The sequence below is a fragment of the Amphimedon queenslandica genome, unplaced genomic scaffold, assembly GCF_000090795.2.
Source record: "Amphimedon queenslandica unplaced genomic scaffold, v1.1 AMPQUscaffold_13317, whole genome shotgun sequence".
NCBI classification, from domain to species: domain Eukaryota; kingdom Metazoa; phylum Porifera; class Demospongiae; order Haplosclerida; family Niphatidae; genus Amphimedon; species Amphimedon queenslandica.
In genome coordinates, this window is record NW_003546447.1 from 1 (window position 1) to 16,273 (window position 16,273).

General features: G+C 35.0%; 3 protein-coding genes and 5 long non-coding RNA genes across 9 annotated transcripts; 2 read left to right on the plus strand and 6 right to left on the minus strand.

Annotated features, from left to right (window-relative positions):
* The first annotated feature begins 6 nt into the window (after positions 1-6).
* Positions 7-551, plus strand: LOC109583232 (uncharacterized). The gene is made up of 2 exons (XR_002185409.1): positions 7-327; positions 373-551. It is a non-coding gene; the product is annotated as an uncharacterized LOC109583232 (long non-coding RNA).
* A 1,257-nt stretch (positions 552-1,808) lies between these two features.
* Positions 1,809-4,146, plus strand: LOC109583229 (uncharacterized). Of its 2 annotated transcripts, XR_002185407.1 has the most exons (4): positions 1,810-2,953; positions 3,014-3,460; positions 3,503-3,756; positions 3,942-4,146. It is a non-coding gene; the product is annotated as an uncharacterized LOC109583229 (long non-coding RNA). The 2 variants fall into 2 exon arrangements; XR_002185406.1 differs by having other exon boundaries at positions 1,809-2,953; positions 3,503-4,146.
* Positions 4,147-4,958: 812 nt separating this feature from the next.
* On the minus strand, positions 4,959-9,241 carry LOC109583238 (leishmanolysin-like peptidase). The gene is made up of 19 exons (XM_019998483.1): positions 9,123-9,241; positions 8,927-9,060; positions 7,858-8,026; positions 7,686-7,806; positions 7,354-7,520; positions 7,220-7,313; positions 7,064-7,161; positions 6,895-7,006; positions 6,730-6,837; positions 6,561-6,637; positions 6,386-6,496; positions 6,161-6,320; positions 6,010-6,111; positions 5,911-5,956; positions 5,742-5,866; positions 5,553-5,627; positions 5,426-5,503; positions 5,340-5,367; positions 4,959-5,288 (listed from the first exon to the last, which is right to left on the minus strand). Exons 3-19 carry the CDS (start codon positions 7,941-7,943, stop codon positions 5,020-5,022), a joined length of 1,857 nt encoding a protein of 618 aa, XP_019854042.1. The 5' UTR covers positions 7,944-8,026; positions 8,927-9,060; positions 9,123-9,241; the 3' UTR covers positions 4,959-5,019.
* Positions 9,242-10,284: 1,043 nt separating this feature from the next.
* LOC109583242 (uncharacterized) lies at positions 10,285-10,741 on the minus strand. The gene is made up of 3 exons (XR_002185413.1): positions 10,643-10,741; positions 10,520-10,597; positions 10,285-10,465 (listed from the first exon to the last, which is right to left on the minus strand). It is a non-coding gene; the product is annotated as an uncharacterized LOC109583242 (long non-coding RNA).
* A 345-nt stretch (positions 10,742-11,086) lies between these two features.
* Positions 11,087-13,374, minus strand: LOC109583239 (arylsulfatase B-like). The gene is made up of 3 exons (XM_019998484.1): positions 13,296-13,374; positions 13,214-13,241; positions 11,087-13,155 (listed from the first exon to the last, which is right to left on the minus strand). Exon 3 carries the CDS (start codon positions 12,812-12,814, stop codon positions 11,261-11,263), a length of 1,554 nt encoding a protein of 517 aa, XP_019854043.1. The 5' UTR covers positions 12,815-13,155; positions 13,214-13,241; positions 13,296-13,374; the 3' UTR covers positions 11,087-11,260.
* A 257-nt stretch (positions 13,375-13,631) lies between these two features.
* Positions 13,632-14,112, minus strand: LOC109583241 (uncharacterized). The gene is made up of 4 exons (XR_002185412.1): positions 14,025-14,112; positions 13,871-13,976; positions 13,768-13,813; positions 13,632-13,713 (listed from the first exon to the last, which is right to left on the minus strand). It is a non-coding gene; the product is annotated as an uncharacterized LOC109583241 (long non-coding RNA).
* A 124-nt stretch (positions 14,113-14,236) lies between these two features.
* On the minus strand, positions 14,237-15,173 carry LOC109583224 (leishmanolysin-like peptidase). Its single transcript, XM_019998475.1, has 7 exons — positions 15,163-15,173; positions 15,023-15,116; positions 14,867-14,964; positions 14,705-14,816; positions 14,538-14,645; positions 14,404-14,480; positions 14,237-14,336 (listed from the first exon to the last, which is right to left on the minus strand). The coding sequence occupies exons 1-7, from the start codon at positions 15,171-15,173 to the stop codon at positions 14,327-14,329; spliced, it is 510 nt and encodes a 169-aa protein (XP_019854034.1). The 3' UTR covers positions 14,237-14,326.
* A 90-nt stretch (positions 15,174-15,263) lies between these two features.
* Positions 15,264-15,730, minus strand: LOC109583243 (uncharacterized). Its single transcript, XR_002185414.1, has 3 exons — positions 15,647-15,730; positions 15,467-15,591; positions 15,264-15,376 (listed from the first exon to the last, which is right to left on the minus strand). It is a non-coding gene; the product is annotated as an uncharacterized LOC109583243 (long non-coding RNA).
* Between the last annotated feature and the right edge of the window lie 543 nt (positions 15,731-16,273).

The following is a 16,273-nucleotide window of genomic DNA, read 5'->3' on the forward strand; positions in this document are numbered from 1 at the left end:
TAGAAAGTTTTTATTGTGGAAGCCATGTAGAGGTGTAATAATTAGGAGGATGCGTTATTTGGGGCAAGGAAGGTAATTAAAGTAACTAATATTGAAAAAGTTAAGACTTGTTGACTCATTAGCTGCACATGTGCCACACTGTTGTTGATGAGTGAAATTTCAGCTATTAGAAAGTCGTTAATTCTGCACTAAGTTATTAGGAATTATCAATATTGTCTGCATACTAATATGATTAATTTCAAGAATATACAGTACGTATTTAATAGCTTGTAATGATTAACTTTATTTTTAGATTCTTCAAAAAATAAAGTCAAGTAAAACAAAATCGTAAGCTAGTTTTTTTACTTTTAAAGATTTTACCTTATTATTTAGTGATTCCAAGGCCCCAAGACTTCAACTTAACTTTATAAAACATTAAATTGTGTCATAATAAATATAAAATGATTTGGAAATAGAAATTCCCTGATAACATTAGATATCTTTCATACTATGTGGTTTTCAAATTCTTGCATATGATAGTTTCGAACATTTTAAACAAATTTTTAATGTGATTTTATTTGCCAACTTCAGTGCTTATTTGGAGGATCATTTGCTGCAATTAACTGGTCACATAGATATAGGAAATAAGAATATAATACAGACTCGGAACCTGTAGCATTCATTTAAGACACACCAACAATTAATTTTTTCAGTAGTAAACCTGGATGACTGGTCTATTGAAAAAAATTAAGTATTGGTTTAATTGTCTATTTATACGACAGATTCAAGAAGAAGCAGTTTGTTATATCTCTTTAAGAACAAACCAAAAGAATATGAAAGAATGAGAGAAAAGAACAGAATATAACAGAACGTGTGTGTGTTACAAAAACAATCTTAAATAATGTACCACCTACACATAATATTAATAACCATAATAATCATAAATAATAATGAGAATACATGTAGCTAAACAATAATGTAATAATACATAAATACAGCCCAAACGCAACATTCAATAACCGTCGTGGGCGGGCCCTAAAAGTAAAACTCCCCTTTCTAAAAGGAATTTTTGACGGTTGCATCTTGGCTGAATAATAGGTAGTGTATGCATGTATATGTGTATGGATACAAAAGTTTGTCCATATGAAGATACCATACAGTTCATGTTGTCCTCACATTGTAAAATCATTAATAATTATTATGTGGGTTGTGTATTACATTTTGATTGCTTTAATATCAATTCTGCATTGGACTGCATGCATTTAGCTAACAGATATCCCACAACTTTTATTGTTTTTAGCAGTTTTCCCCATAATAACTCTGTTTTCTTCATAGACAGGGCAGCAGCAACCTGAGACGAGGGTCCTCTCCCTACTATTCCATCCTTTCGATCAGCCCCGGACATCCCGGCTGTAAAAGCATCCACACTAAAAAGGAACTGCCTGTATTCAGAACCAGAGGACGGTAAAAATGGCCTCCCACAACTCCCAAACACTAGCAGCGTGCATAAAGTCTACGGTGCGGGTTAAGGTAACATTCACTTTAGAGAAAATGTATACTATCATAGTTGTTGCTAGTTCTTTACACTGACTGCTGTGAGGACAGTTAAAAGAGAAATGGAAAGGGACTGACAGGAGGCGGTTCTTCGACCAGATTGCATCTTTTCCTGCGGGAGAGAAGTACTCTGAACCCCCGCCCCTCGAGAATCAATCCTTTCGCACCGGGCAGCCTGCATTGAGGTGATGTGTATCGAGTACCGACCCCTCACCCGAGAGTTTCTTGGGTATTTGCGGGGAGAGTCGGTGGCCATAGTCTGCCCTAGCCACCCGCTCCCTGCCTGGCGACGCGAGGCACCCTTCCAGTTCCTCCGCTGCCTAGGCCAGGCCTCTGGTTGGCACCTAAAGAGCTGCTGGCTACGGGGAGACTAGGGTGGCGGGAGCTATCATCCTCCTCCCTTATTCTATGAGGAATCAAGTGGCTGATAAACCTGTCGGTTCTCCTTAGCACCCGTTAGCCTCCAAAAATGATACCTGTGTTGGAGACTTCCTCGGTCAACCTGGCATTCAAGCGGGCCTTGCCAGGGGAAACCGTCCCTACAAAATGTTCCGTCACAAGGAAAGCTAGTACTGTTCGATCACCGTGGATGCAGTTAGGCTGACCATTGAGCTGGTACTAACCTTCCGGCAAAGTCCACCGAAGGGCTCGACTTCCAGTTACCTTACACAAACTATCAGTGGATCCTCCTCGTAGGCGATCGTCAGTCCCAACCCAAAGAACCATGATACAAGCCTTGGAGCCTCATACCAACCATATTATAGACTACGTAGCCGACCCACACTGCATGTGGAAGAAAGTCTATAAGCCTAAAGTAACCAGAAGCCGAAAAGCAAAAAAAAAACATTTTAGAGCACTCTTGACCCTTGAGTCTCTTGTCACACTACATAAGGCATGTGTATTTGTTCTCAGTGAGGTGTCGCCTCCCCACGTTCTTTGGGATAACCTCGAGGAGTCGATGGCTCAAGCCATTGCCTCGACATGTGGAATAAAATCGAGGGAGTGGGAGCCCCGAGAGGGACCGGGGAACGGACGGGGAGCAGAGAATTGATTCGGGTCTCCGAGGAGGCGAGGGCTTTGGCCGCCTAGTCCAAATCTATTCGGATAAAAGCTAGTGGAGGTACGCCGGCCTCCTTTCGAGGCCTCCCCGGCAGACTGACAAGCTCGGGGACCCTCCTCCTCGGGCTACCTGCCCGGGAGCTTTGTATACCTGTATGGTGTACCACTTGCTCTCCTGAGCGATCATCGGAAGGTTCACTAAACTTTACACTATCATTGATATACAAGCAATGAAGCAATGCAGGAAGTGACATAGTAAGATTTATTAAAAGGAAAATTGTAGGGCAAGTAAAGCTATCTAATATTTCCATTTGATCAAGCCCACCAATCCAATTTTATCCAATCATCCTAGTTGTAATAGGTAAGACTAACATTTTACATCATATAAGTTAATAATTATTTATTTCCAATATCATTATAGAGCCTTTTACAGATACAACTACTTCAGCAATCAGTAGTACACAAATTAATACAGTCATTACTGGGATTTTATCAAGCGTATACTTCACAGTAACAATAAAATCAACAAAATATACTGAGACTAACTTAATATCAGCATCAAGTAACAGTTTATCAGTAACAATAGGTACTGCATCAGTGATGAGTACACCAGTGAGTACATTACAAAGTACAGACAGTAATACACTATTAATAGCAGAAAGTTTTATTACAGCAGTATTTATATTACTGGTAATTACTATACTAGTAATATTAATGGTAAGTGTATTAGTGTGTAGGAAAATATGGGATAAAACATCAAATGGAGATGGTACTTCCAGTTCTGATAAAATAAAAGCTGATATAAATCAACAACCAGATGGTAGTGTTTATTGGATTCACCTTTTTTGCATAGGCGAGTACTACTTAAGTATGTATTTTTAAAAATAATAAAAATTAATTCAATTTATAGTACCAAGTATCAATAACAGACAGAATACACCAACAGCATGAGCTTATCCTGCTTATGGAGTAATTGGGGAACAAGAAAGTAAGATTATCTTAATAATATTAACATCATGACACAGACTGTAATACTGATATATCTGCTAATCCTGCATACGGTGTTATTTAAAGCATGAACTTTAAATTATTATTATCAATCAATACAACTATTAGTATAGGATCTGGTACCTCTACTAATTATTAACACTGGAGGAATGGAAAGTATGTGATGATGTGCATGGATATTAGTTGGGAAATAATTGTGAGACTATAATATCTTTAATTGAGCAAATTATTACTTCTGTTTTATGTGAACAAAGCAATGGCTATATATAAAATTATGTCATTATTTCTGAAATTAGATTTGCATGTAGATGAATGTTAAAAAATCCTGTATTGAACTATAGGTATCAATGAAGAATTATTAGTGTATGATGAACCAAGAACAATGTATGAACAAGAGGTATAAGTATATCTATATCAAGAGTAACATACTGTCAACTGCCAATTACCAAGTGAATACATTATGTATTGAACATAGCTCTACTAGTACAATTTAATTGCATTAATTTGTGCTTGTGTATTCTATTAATCTTTAATACTTAATACCAATAACAATTTAATTGGCATACTCATAGTAAATCAAATGCTGTTGTACTTTATGATCAATGGAATATTACTGGAAGTTAGAGAATTTTGTACTGCAGGATTTATGGATTATAATCTTCAGAGTACATCAATAAACCCAGATAGACTAGCTTGTTTCCATAATAACATATTAGCTTGAATTCTGCAAAGGAACAAGATGGATTAAAAATGAACACAACATCAAATTCACTTGTAAGATGTGATACATTTGTATTCAATGCTGGTGTTGATAGATCTATATAGATATTAAATGATAGTGTTGTAGAAATTTACTTTAAATATGGCTAGTGCACTCATCTCAGCACTGAAAAATGTTGAAAGGGTTGACATTGCAACTAAAGTAGAAAGTTTACCAACTGTTTGACTATGGAATCTATTTTTTATTTAATTTGCTATTGATGTCGTTATTTTTAGCACAGCATTGGATGAAGAAGCGATAAGCATAATGTACTCTATGCAGTAATGCCTGCCACACAAAGTATAGTTTACCCATAACAAAGCTTTGTTTGCTATGTTTTTAAACTTGATTATGAAGTAAAATTCTCTGTGTCACCAGTTTAGGTTGCTGCTTTAAATCTTAAAAAGCTAAATGTATATGTGACTTTATTTATTTGACCATATTTTAGGCATGCATTGCTAAGTCACATGTCTACAATAATGTTTGAGCAAATTCTGTCTAAAAGCATGCAAACTTTTAATGGTGACATCAGAATTAACTTAAAACTTTCAGAGCAAACAATGATTAAAATATAAAACTATAGGGGAGGGGGAACCAAAAAGTTATTGACAGTAGAAAACTAACAAAACTACTCTAATGAACACACACCACAGCTAGTTCTAATAGTTAATGATCAAAGAAGCAAATATGACTACAAAAAGGAGCTCCACCATTGGCAAAAAATTTCCAGCACTATCTGTTGAAGGAGTGGGACTTCCAACACTAACAGTAGAAGAAGTGGGACTTCTGACACTAGTAGTAGAAGAAGTAGGACTTCCGATAGTAATAGAAGAAGTAGGGTTTCCAACACTAGCTGTAGCAGTAGAAGAAGTAGAACTTCCAATACTTCTAGTATAAGTTGGACTTGCTAAATCTTCATATAGTTCAGCTTGATAATAAAAAATTTATAACATTGTGTACATATAATCACTCTTGCTACCTGCTTCAGGGCAATTTTCAAAATCATCCTGTAAAGAATATTTAAATTAAAGATAAATAAAATAATAAATGTAGTTATGCACTTACATAGCATATTTCAACACAAGATGGGCACACAATTCCTCCACGATACCTCACACCATTTGTAGTCTGATCAACTTGTATCTTTAAAACACTCAATATGTACTTAAGATAATAATAAAGAGTAGCATACCGTTTGACCAGCTCTACTACAGGTATATGATTGTCCAAGGATCATTATAGTAACAGCACTATTGGAGCATTTGTACTACAAAATGTAGATTAGTGATCATAAATCAAGTACACCTCTTGTTACACCTTGAGGTGTTAACAAGATATAAACAAAAATTTATTAAAAGTTGCAAGCATATTTTAAGCCTACCTCATAGCATCCGGCACTGTATTGGGCAGTGTATGTGTTTGAGCCATTAGTGATCTGCCACTTTTCAGAGTGATCCACACAACGTGACCTAGGTCCATATGTCTCTGCTGCTTCATTATTAGCAGCTATTAAATAATTTAATAAATATGATTTATACTATTTATGTTACTTAGGGGGATTCCTTTCCTGCATATACCCCGAGGTGCTCGCCTAAACTATTTTTAATAATGAAAAATAGATAAAAATTGTTATCAATTACTATACTCACAAGGTCAAGATAATATGGGCAGAAATCTGCTGCTTGAACACGTCCCCCATAAAATGGGAGTCTAGTTGGTGAACTGTCAAAATTTGCCCCCGAATTAAAATACTAAGATCATAAGAATGATTTTTGTACAATTAAAATGTATCCTTTCCACCTGATATTCTTGAGGTATAGATACAAAAGATGTTACATATAAGTAATTATCCACAAGGCTACAAAAAGCAACGGCTGTCCTGTCTATATTGCAAGACAGGTTCTGAGGATTAAACTCATTATCAGTAAAGAAATCACAAAATGGAGCTATTGGTTGATTCCTATACATTTAAACAAGAGTACATAAAATGATACTCATCTCAATAAGAGCTTTGGAAATACATACTGTCTTTTTTTGGAGTCAATATAACCTCCACAAGAACCAGCAACATATCCACATCCATCACCACGACCCCAAACAAGTCTACTTGCATTGCTATAATTAACTTTATACCAACTATATAATTATAAATAAAATTATAATTACAATACATTATGGTTTTAATGTTTAATTAACATACCCACTGTCTTCTAACAGTGCATAACTAAAGTTAGAGAATGCAAGGTTTTGTGATATGACACCAGTCATAGCTTCATACTGAACAAAATAAAAATTCATTGCATAATGGTTCATACTGAACAAAATAAAAATTCATGGCATAATGGGCAAGGTTATCAGCATGTTCTTACATTTAGTAATCTTTTCTCCCAGTGTGATCCAGCAGTGCCACTACTACCTTGATCCTCTAACTGAACACCTTCCAAAGTATTACAATTAAAATGACGCCTTGCAATCTCCTATGAATATAAACATAGATCTAGATCTACTATGCTGCTTTCATAACTATTACATACCACAACTTTTGGAGTCACCAACTGAATAATAGTTTTGTTCACTGGCCCAAATCTTGTCTGCCAATCAGTTAAATTCACCACTTTTACTGTAGTTTCTGCTGCTACATAACGACTATTGTATTGTAAATATAAGTACATATCTACATTATTATAGATTATTTTAACTAACCCATTAGCATCAGTGGGTGGGTTACCATTGGCATCCCTGCTTGTTCTTGGGTTTCCATTTTCATCTCTGTACCAAGGATATAAGTTATTTGAAAATCCCTGTATGATGTGATAAGTTCAAATCATAGTAAAAAGTTGTTCAGCAAAATTAACTTACTAGCACATGGAAAACTTCGTGTTTGGCAACCTGAAAAACCTGTTCATCATCATTGATGTTACTTGGACAAAAATTAATGATCCCTGATATTGGCCTGTAAAGATGTAGCCACAAAAAGTTTAAGCACAGTCTACCTGTCATATTGATCCTCCAATTGGCAGGCAGCAGCAAAAGCAATAGTGCTCCTACCACAGTTGACATTAATACCATATACATATAGAGCAAGGTCAGCTTCAATACCAGGTCCATCACTGTAAGCCTCAACACAATTACTACTGTCTCCATTGCACTCCACACAACGCTATATGTACATATGAAGTTAATGTTACACAATAACATGGATATGCATGTGTATCATAAACTATAACAAACACATATTATACTTAGTGAGCATACATAAACCATTCTATGTTAAACTAATAGCAGTGTATTTTATAATGTGTATCACGAATAGAAACATACTCACTTGTAGATGCTCTGATGGCACTGGAAAAACAGTACAAATAACTGATTCATTTGAACATCGATTAGGGCATGGCTCAGTAGGACCAGTTAGTGTAAAATTTCTTTCATTATTTACACAATACCTATAAGTGTAATGATGTAATAATAAGAATCTCTATAATGATTATTCATACCTTCGTAATCGGAGAGGGCCTGGAGTCCTTCTCACTGTAAGGATTAACTCAAGGTTCTCTTTTACTTGACCCATGATAGTCTGCATGCATTAATTGTTGAAATAATAAATTAAAGTATAAATCTGTGAAATACCAAACCTTCACTTGTTGTTGCTTTGACACAGATAATCTAGAAATTGAATTTTAAGCATAATTTCCTTATATCATGCCATATATAGCATATGAACTAATATTGAAAGCAAATATAGGATGATTGATGAAGTATCAAACTTCAAAGGTCTTCATTCATGAGTTGGTATATTTATGATATACCTAATTACTTTAATGATAACATAATTGTCAGGCCTACACTCTCATGCATTCCATACAAATCCATAGTTACATAATTTGCTACTACAAAATGTTGTCATATGGTCTGTCATATATAGGTCTTTGTGGCTTCCATTGTTTATAGTTTATATAAACAAATAATTATTTGCTGATTCATAAATTTCCCCCAAAATTAGATCTTATTATTGCTTTATTCATCTTACTATAATCAAATTAAGAATGAACAAAGTGCTACAGGTAAATAGAAAGTGAATGATAAGGACAGAAATTGTAATAGAATAGAAGAATGATCTTAGATGACATTACTTTAAGCTAAACGTTGGTAAACAGAATTTATACTAGCCAAATGTAGGACACCCAGGCTAAGAACAGCAGCTATTGTATGACTTTTGCAATAATGTATACCTACTACACAGATTTCTACACCAACAGTATGGTGTGTGCTCAATTATTTTGCTTTGCATGCTGATTAGAATGGACTTACTAAAGCTACAAATTTAATGCACCAGATTATAAAAAAAATTGCATGCTTTAATAACAAACAAATCACAGGTAAATCATAAGCTATAGCTTTATCTTGAGCATCTATTGTACACATTACAACTGATGCTTATGCCACCGATGGGCAGAATGCTAATAGGCACACACACAACTACAAACAAGAGAAAGTATACTGTTGATCACACTGAGATTATAATTTATATGCCACACACATATTTAATGCAGGGATTTTACTCACGCTCCAAGAAAAGTGAAGTTGTAGTGGAGATTGATGCGAATTGGTTGATTGAAAGGTTCATTTTGTCCAACTAGAGCTGCAATGGTATTCTTTGTTGATTTATATGAGTCTTCCAAATGTGCCCTAACCAAAAACTGTGAAAGTAAAGAAATAAAATGCAAATAATTTGAGATGATAACCATCACAGTCTTTTTACCTGTTTAGTTAATTTATCATGAGGACATTCATGATTATGACTGGTAACTGTATTAGCCAGAACAAGAGAGAAACTCAAAATGAAATAGCTGTAGCTTCTACTCTTCATTTTAACTTCTTTGCTTTAGAAATGTCTAAATGCAGTATAAAAAATTATAAGTTCACTTATTTCATTTTAATAGAGCACGAAATTGCATCACTACCATATAGCATTACATCACATAAAGTCCCTAAAACATTAATTACCTACTATAAATAGCATATTTGTTTATGTATCATTTGATCTAATGTAATTAATGACCACGCAAGATAATAAGAGAATTCTTCTACATTTTAAATTTTATAATGTTCTAATGTGTGCATATGAGTGACAAGCACAATACTTAGTAATATGTCTATATTGCTGAGAATTGTATAAAATGCTTATTACACTATACTACAACTTTTTTTATTAGCTCCTATAGACAGATGCCCTTTGAAACATATTTGCGCAAATAGGACTTAAATTTGTGTGATTATTAAAATACCTACAAACCAGAACGTCCATGAAAGCATTGAATGTTTGGGGTGTAGAAAAATTTACAAAAATGCTCTAACACACACAAGTGCAACAACTAAAGTTTTAACAGTTAATGATAAATGAAGCAAAGAGCCAAAGACTCTTAAAAAAAGAAGCCACACCATTGGTAGCAGGTTCCCAACACTATCAGTTGATTCTAGTGAAGCAGTGACGTGACCTCATTTATTGGACCGTATTTTAGGCTTGCATTGCTAGGTCACATGTGTCTGTAATGCTCTTTGAGTAAATTCTGGTCTCAAATTATTTAGCCAATAACATTTTTTAAATCATATAATCTTTTAATGAACTTTCAAAGCAAGGGCAAAAATTAACAATAAAAACCAACTGAACTATACTTTAATAAACACTCACCACAACTAAAGTTCTAATAGTTAATGACTAAGGAAGCAAAAATGACTACAAAAAGGAGCTTCACCATTGGCAGAAAATTTTCAGCACTATCTGTTGAAGAAGGAGTGGGACAGGACTTCCAACACTAACAGTATAAGTAGGACTTCCAACACTAACAGTAGAAGAAGTAGAACTTCTGACACTAACTGTAGAAGAAGTAGGACTTCCAACACTAACCGTAAAAGATGTAGGACTTTTAAAACTAGCAGTAGAAGTAGAACTTTGGACACTAGCAGAAGTGGGACTTCCAATACTTTCAGTTGGAGTAGGACTTGCTAAATCTCCTTACAGTTGAGCTTAATCATAGAAAAATCTAAGATATTGTGTTAATATAAAACTCTTATTACCTGTTCAGGGCAGTTTTCAAAATCATCCTGCAAATGATAATAATAATTTAAATTAATAAATAAGTGAATACATGCACTTACATAGCATATCTCAACACAAGATGGGCACACAATCCCTCCACAATACCTCACCCCATTTGTAATCTGATCAACTTGTATCTATAAAACACTCAATATATACATAAATACAAAAGTATGGTATACCACTTGACCAGCTCTACTACAGGTATATGATTGTCCAAGGATCATTATAGTAACAGCACTCATTGGTATACTATAAAATGTAAGTAATGATTAGTGATTGGAGTCTAGCTGGTGAACTGTCAAAATTTGCATCCAAATTAAAATACTAGACACAATAATTATAAGTAGTCACAATGCTGTTGAGTTTTGCACAGAGGAGGTTGCTCAATCATGAAATGATGTCACTTACATTGGTTTATAGGTGAAATTGATTATTAATAGCAGTAATGTAAAGAATTAGATCATTAAGTTTTCTTATTCTCAGTATGGCAATGCAAGAAAAAGACTCCAAATAGCCAACATAAGGATTCAATGTATTTACAAGCATCTCTGCCTCTTGCATAGATACCCACTGACCGACACGAAGTAGCATGGCAGGAAGCAATAATAAGCATCTTTGAGAGCTTATATCTCAGTGAATATTTTTTTGGACAGTAAAACTGAATACACATCATTACTATGTTCAGGCAATCATATTAAGCAAATAAAAAACCCCAAAAATACATGGTAGTTACCCTTTAATTTAATGTAAAGCATAGGATAGCATTATATAGCAAGTAAAAGCAGCAATAATATTAATCAAACGTTGACCCAAGGCTGCCAGTACATTCCTCGTGTACTGAAATACTCACAAAGCTGTTTGCCTCTTGGAATATCCGCCATATTGTGGATACCTTGGTCTTGCATTGAACGAGGCTCCTTTGAGTAACTGTTGTACCTATCAAGCATATCTTTAAGTATTACGAGTTCTTTTTTTGAGAGGTCATTTCTTTCTGATGGATCATCAATGATATCATAAAGACAATAAGGATCACAGTCTTCAGAGACACTACCATTACTGCAAGGATAGTTTAATGGTGACCACATCAGTGAGTTGCAGTGAGTGTACTGGTTACCAACAATCAGTTTATGTCTGCCGGCAATGATAGCACCTTGATGAGTGTGAGAGGGTGAATAGTCAAAATCATATCCCAATACAATCTCTTCATGTTGCGTTTCTTCATTCTCTCCTGTAATGATAGGCCATACATCCAGTCCATCAACTGGGAACTTTCCTTTGCCAGAGTCATTATGATCCACACCAGCCATTTTACAGAATGTGGTGTACCAGTCAGCAATATGAATGAACCCATCGGTACTCTTCCCACGTCTTCCTGCTGGTATCAGCCCTCCACTTGCAAAAGCAATGACTCTCACTCCTCCCTCAAAGAAAGTGTATTTTGAACCTTTCAACGGGTAATTACTACCTTTACAATCTGCTCCTCCATTATCTGCTGATACTACCATTAGAGTGTTATCCCACATATCATTTTCTCTTAATAAATTAACAACATGTCCAGTGACATTATCAGCTACACTGACCATAGCCTGCAGTATTCTCCTTGTGTCACAGGTAGAGTTAGCAGGATAGAGATCCAGCCATTCCTGAGGTGCTTCAATTGGTGCATGGACATTATGTAATGGAAGATAGAGGAATAATGGTTTACTGGCATCATGTTCATTGAATACAGTGGTTAGGTCTTTATTATAAATATAAGAGTCGCATGTGCCATTACGAGTGTCTGGGGCATCATTCTTCCAGAAATCAACAGCACAACCTATTGTCTGATTGAAGTGACCTTCCTCAGCTTGCAGGAACCCAGATGACGTATCGAAGCCTCTATTAATAGGAAGATAAGCTGGGTCGTATAAACCCTGGTGCCATTTACCAACCATGTGGGTGGCATACCCAGCATTCTTCAATTTGGCAGGTAACATGGTCATATTAATATTGGTCCCAACCATTCCCAGTGGTGTTGGGTTCCACTGGTGCACGTGATGAGGGAATCTACCAGTTAGGAATGAAGCTCTTGAAGGCGAGCAGTACTTGAATACATAGTGTCTGTTCAGGATAAGTCCATTGTCTACAAGGTACTGGAAGTTTGGTGTCTTAATGGCTGGGTTACGGAAACTGGCATCAGCAAACCCCCAATCATCCACTAGTACAAAGACAATGTGAGGCTTGTCTGTTGGAGCAGCCGCAGCTCCTCCAGTTGTTGCACAGACTGAAAGGGAAAATAAAGCAAACAATATTTTAGCAAGCATTATCATAGATAGTAGAGTAAATGACTTTACTCTATTCCCTTCTTTCATTCTGTTATCTATGACATTTTTTGCACACTGAGCCCCACCCAGATCACGTGATGTGCTGCTTTGCGTGGGTGTATGCTCAATTATATATAGATGAGTACAAAAAGGAGCTCCACCATTGGCAAAAAATTTCCAGCACTATCTGTTGGAGTGGGACTTCCAACACTAACAGTAGAAGTAGGATTTCCGACACTAGTAGTAGAAGATGTGGAACTTTCAACACTAACAGTAGAAGATGTGAAACTTATATAATACTGTAGAAGTAGAACTTCCAACACTAGCAGAAGTGGGAATTCCAATGTTTTGAGTTTGAGTAGGACTTGCTAAATCTCCATACAGTTCAGCTTAATGATATAAAAAATTTTATAACATTGTGTTCATATAGCTGATCACTCTTATTACCTGCTTCAGGGCAATTTTGAAAATCATCCTGCAAATAATAATAATAATTTAAATTAATAAATAAGTGAATACATGCATTTACATAGCATATCTCAACACAAGATGGGCACACAATCCCTCCACGATACCTCACACCATTTGTAATCTGATCAACTTGTATCTATAAAACACTCAATATATACATAAATACAAAAGTATGGCATACCATTTGACCAGCTCTACTACAGGTATATGATTGTCCAAGGATCATTATAGTAACAGCACTATTTGAGCATTGGTACTGCAAAAGTGAATAGTTATCATGAATAATAAGTTTGGTATGAATAATGCCCTCTGGCTTGTAAAAACTATCTTTAATACACTTTTATCAGCCTACCTCATAGCATCCAGCACTGTATTGGGCAGTGTATGTGTTGAGCCATTAGTGATCTGCCACTTCCCAGAGTGATCCACACAACGTGACCTAGGTCCATATGTCTCTGCTGCTTCATTATTAGCAGCTATTGCATGAAAATAATTTAGTAAATATTTATAATTTATACTATTTATATTACTTAGGGGAATCCCTTTCCTACAGTTACCCCGAGGAGCTTGCCTTAACTATAATTAATAATCAAAACTAGATAAAAATATTTATCATAAAAATACTATACTCACAAGGTCAAGGTAATATGGGCAGAAGTCTGCTACTTGAACACATTCCCCATAAAATGGGAGTCTAGTTGGTGCATGTACTATTAAAATTTGCACCCGAATTAAAATACTAAAATAATAAAACAATTATTGTACAATTAAAATGCATCTTTTTTACCTGATATTCTCGAGGTATAGATACAAAAGATGCTACGTATAAGTAATTATCCACAAAGTTACAAAAAGCAACTGCTGTCCTGTCTATATTGCAAGATAGGTTTTGAGGATTAAACTCATTATCAGTAAAGAAATCACAGAATGGAGCAATTGGTTGATTCCTATATTTAAATACTAATTTTAATAGGAGCACTGGAGATACATACTGTCTTTTCTTTGAGTCAATATATCCTCCACAAGAACCAGCAGTATATCCACATCCATCAGCACCATGTCCCTAAACTAGTATACTAACTTGCATTGCTATAGTTCACTTTATACCAACCATACAATTTTATTATAATTATAATGATTATGCTTTTAATACTTTACTAACATACCCACTGTCTTCTAATAATGCATAACTAAAGTTTGAGAATGCAAAGTTTTCAGATATGATACCGGTCATAGCTTCATACTGAACAAAATAAAAATTCATTGCATATAATGGCAAGATATTTGAGTATGTGCTTACATTTAGTAATCTTTTCTCCCAGTGTGATCCAGCAGTGCCACTACCACCTTGATCCTCTAACTGAACACCTTCCAAAGTATCACAATTAAAATGACGTCTTGCAATCTCCTATAAATATAAACATAGATCTATAGATTTACTATGCTGCTTTCATCACTATTACATACCACAATTTTTGGAGTCACCAACTGAGTAACAGTTTTGTTCATTGGCCCAAATCTTGTCTGCCAATCTGTTAAATTCACCATTTTTACTGTATTGTTTGCTGCTACATATTGGCTATTGCCATCAAGAACATAAGTACATCATTGTAGATTATTTTAACTAACCCATTAGCATCAGTGGGTGGGTTACCATTAGCATCCCTACTTGTTCTTGGGTTTCCATTTTCATCTCTGTACCAAGGATATAAGTTATTTGAAAATCCCTGTATGATGTGATAAGTTCAAATCATAGTAAAAAGTTGTTCAGCAAAATTAACTGACTAGCACATGAAAAACCTTGTGTTTTGCAACCTGAAAAACCTGTTCATCATCATTGATGTTACTTGGACAAAAATTAATGATTCCTGATATTGGCCTATAAATTATAAACATTAATATATGTAACTACAAGCACAATTAACTCGAGACACATTATAATTTACAAAATGTTTGACACAGTCTATACCTGTCATATTGATCCTCCAATTGGCAGGCAGAAGCAAAAGCAATAGTACCTCCACCACAGTTGACATTAATACCATATACATATAGAGCAAGATCTGTATCTTCAATACCAGGTCCATCACTGTAAGCCTTGACACAATTGCTATTACCTCCATTGCACTCCATACAGTGCTAAAAAGTATGTACACATAAAAAAGTTATTCTGAAACATTAGTAAACTGTTAGTATATTTATGAATTAGTCTCATGAATTAAAACATACTCATCTGTAGATGTTCCGATGGCACTGGAAAAACAGAACAAATAACTGATTCATTTGAACATTGATCAGGGCATGGCTCAGTAGAACCAGTTAGTGTAAAATTTCCTTCATTACTTACACAATACCTATAAGTGTAATGATGTAAGGATAAGAATCTCTATCAGTGATGATTATTCATACCTTCATAATCAAAGAGGGCTTGGAGTCCTTCTCACTGTAAGGATTGACTCAAGATTCTCTTTTACTTGACCCATGATAGTCTGCATGCATTAATTGATAAAATAATAAATTAAAGTATAAATCTGTTAAATGCCAAACCTTCACTTGTTGTTGTTTTAATACAGATAATCTAGAAATTGATTTTTAAGCATAACTTCATTATACCATACATAGCATAGTAACTATTGAATATCAGGCTAGTCAGACTGAAAGGTGCATGCCCTTATTTATAAGTTGATATAGTTACTTAACATATTTTTCAGGTCTATATACTCCCACGCATTCCATAACTGGATAGTAGTCACGTAAATAGTTATAGTTGTTGCTATTTTGATCTTGCTGACTAGGTCTTGGTTGCTATGATTAACAAATATTTGCTCTGATATGCATGACTTATAAATAACGGGTCCTATTATTGCTGTTATTGTTCTTCTTACTGTTATCAAATTACGAATGAAAAAGTGCCATATGTGAACACAAAGTTAATAATGCAAGTCTACAAAGCTAATCTAATTACAAATTTATAGCTTCTATTCTTGGAGAAATTTTACAGTCAATGCTAGCTGATGATGATGGGCAATATGCTGT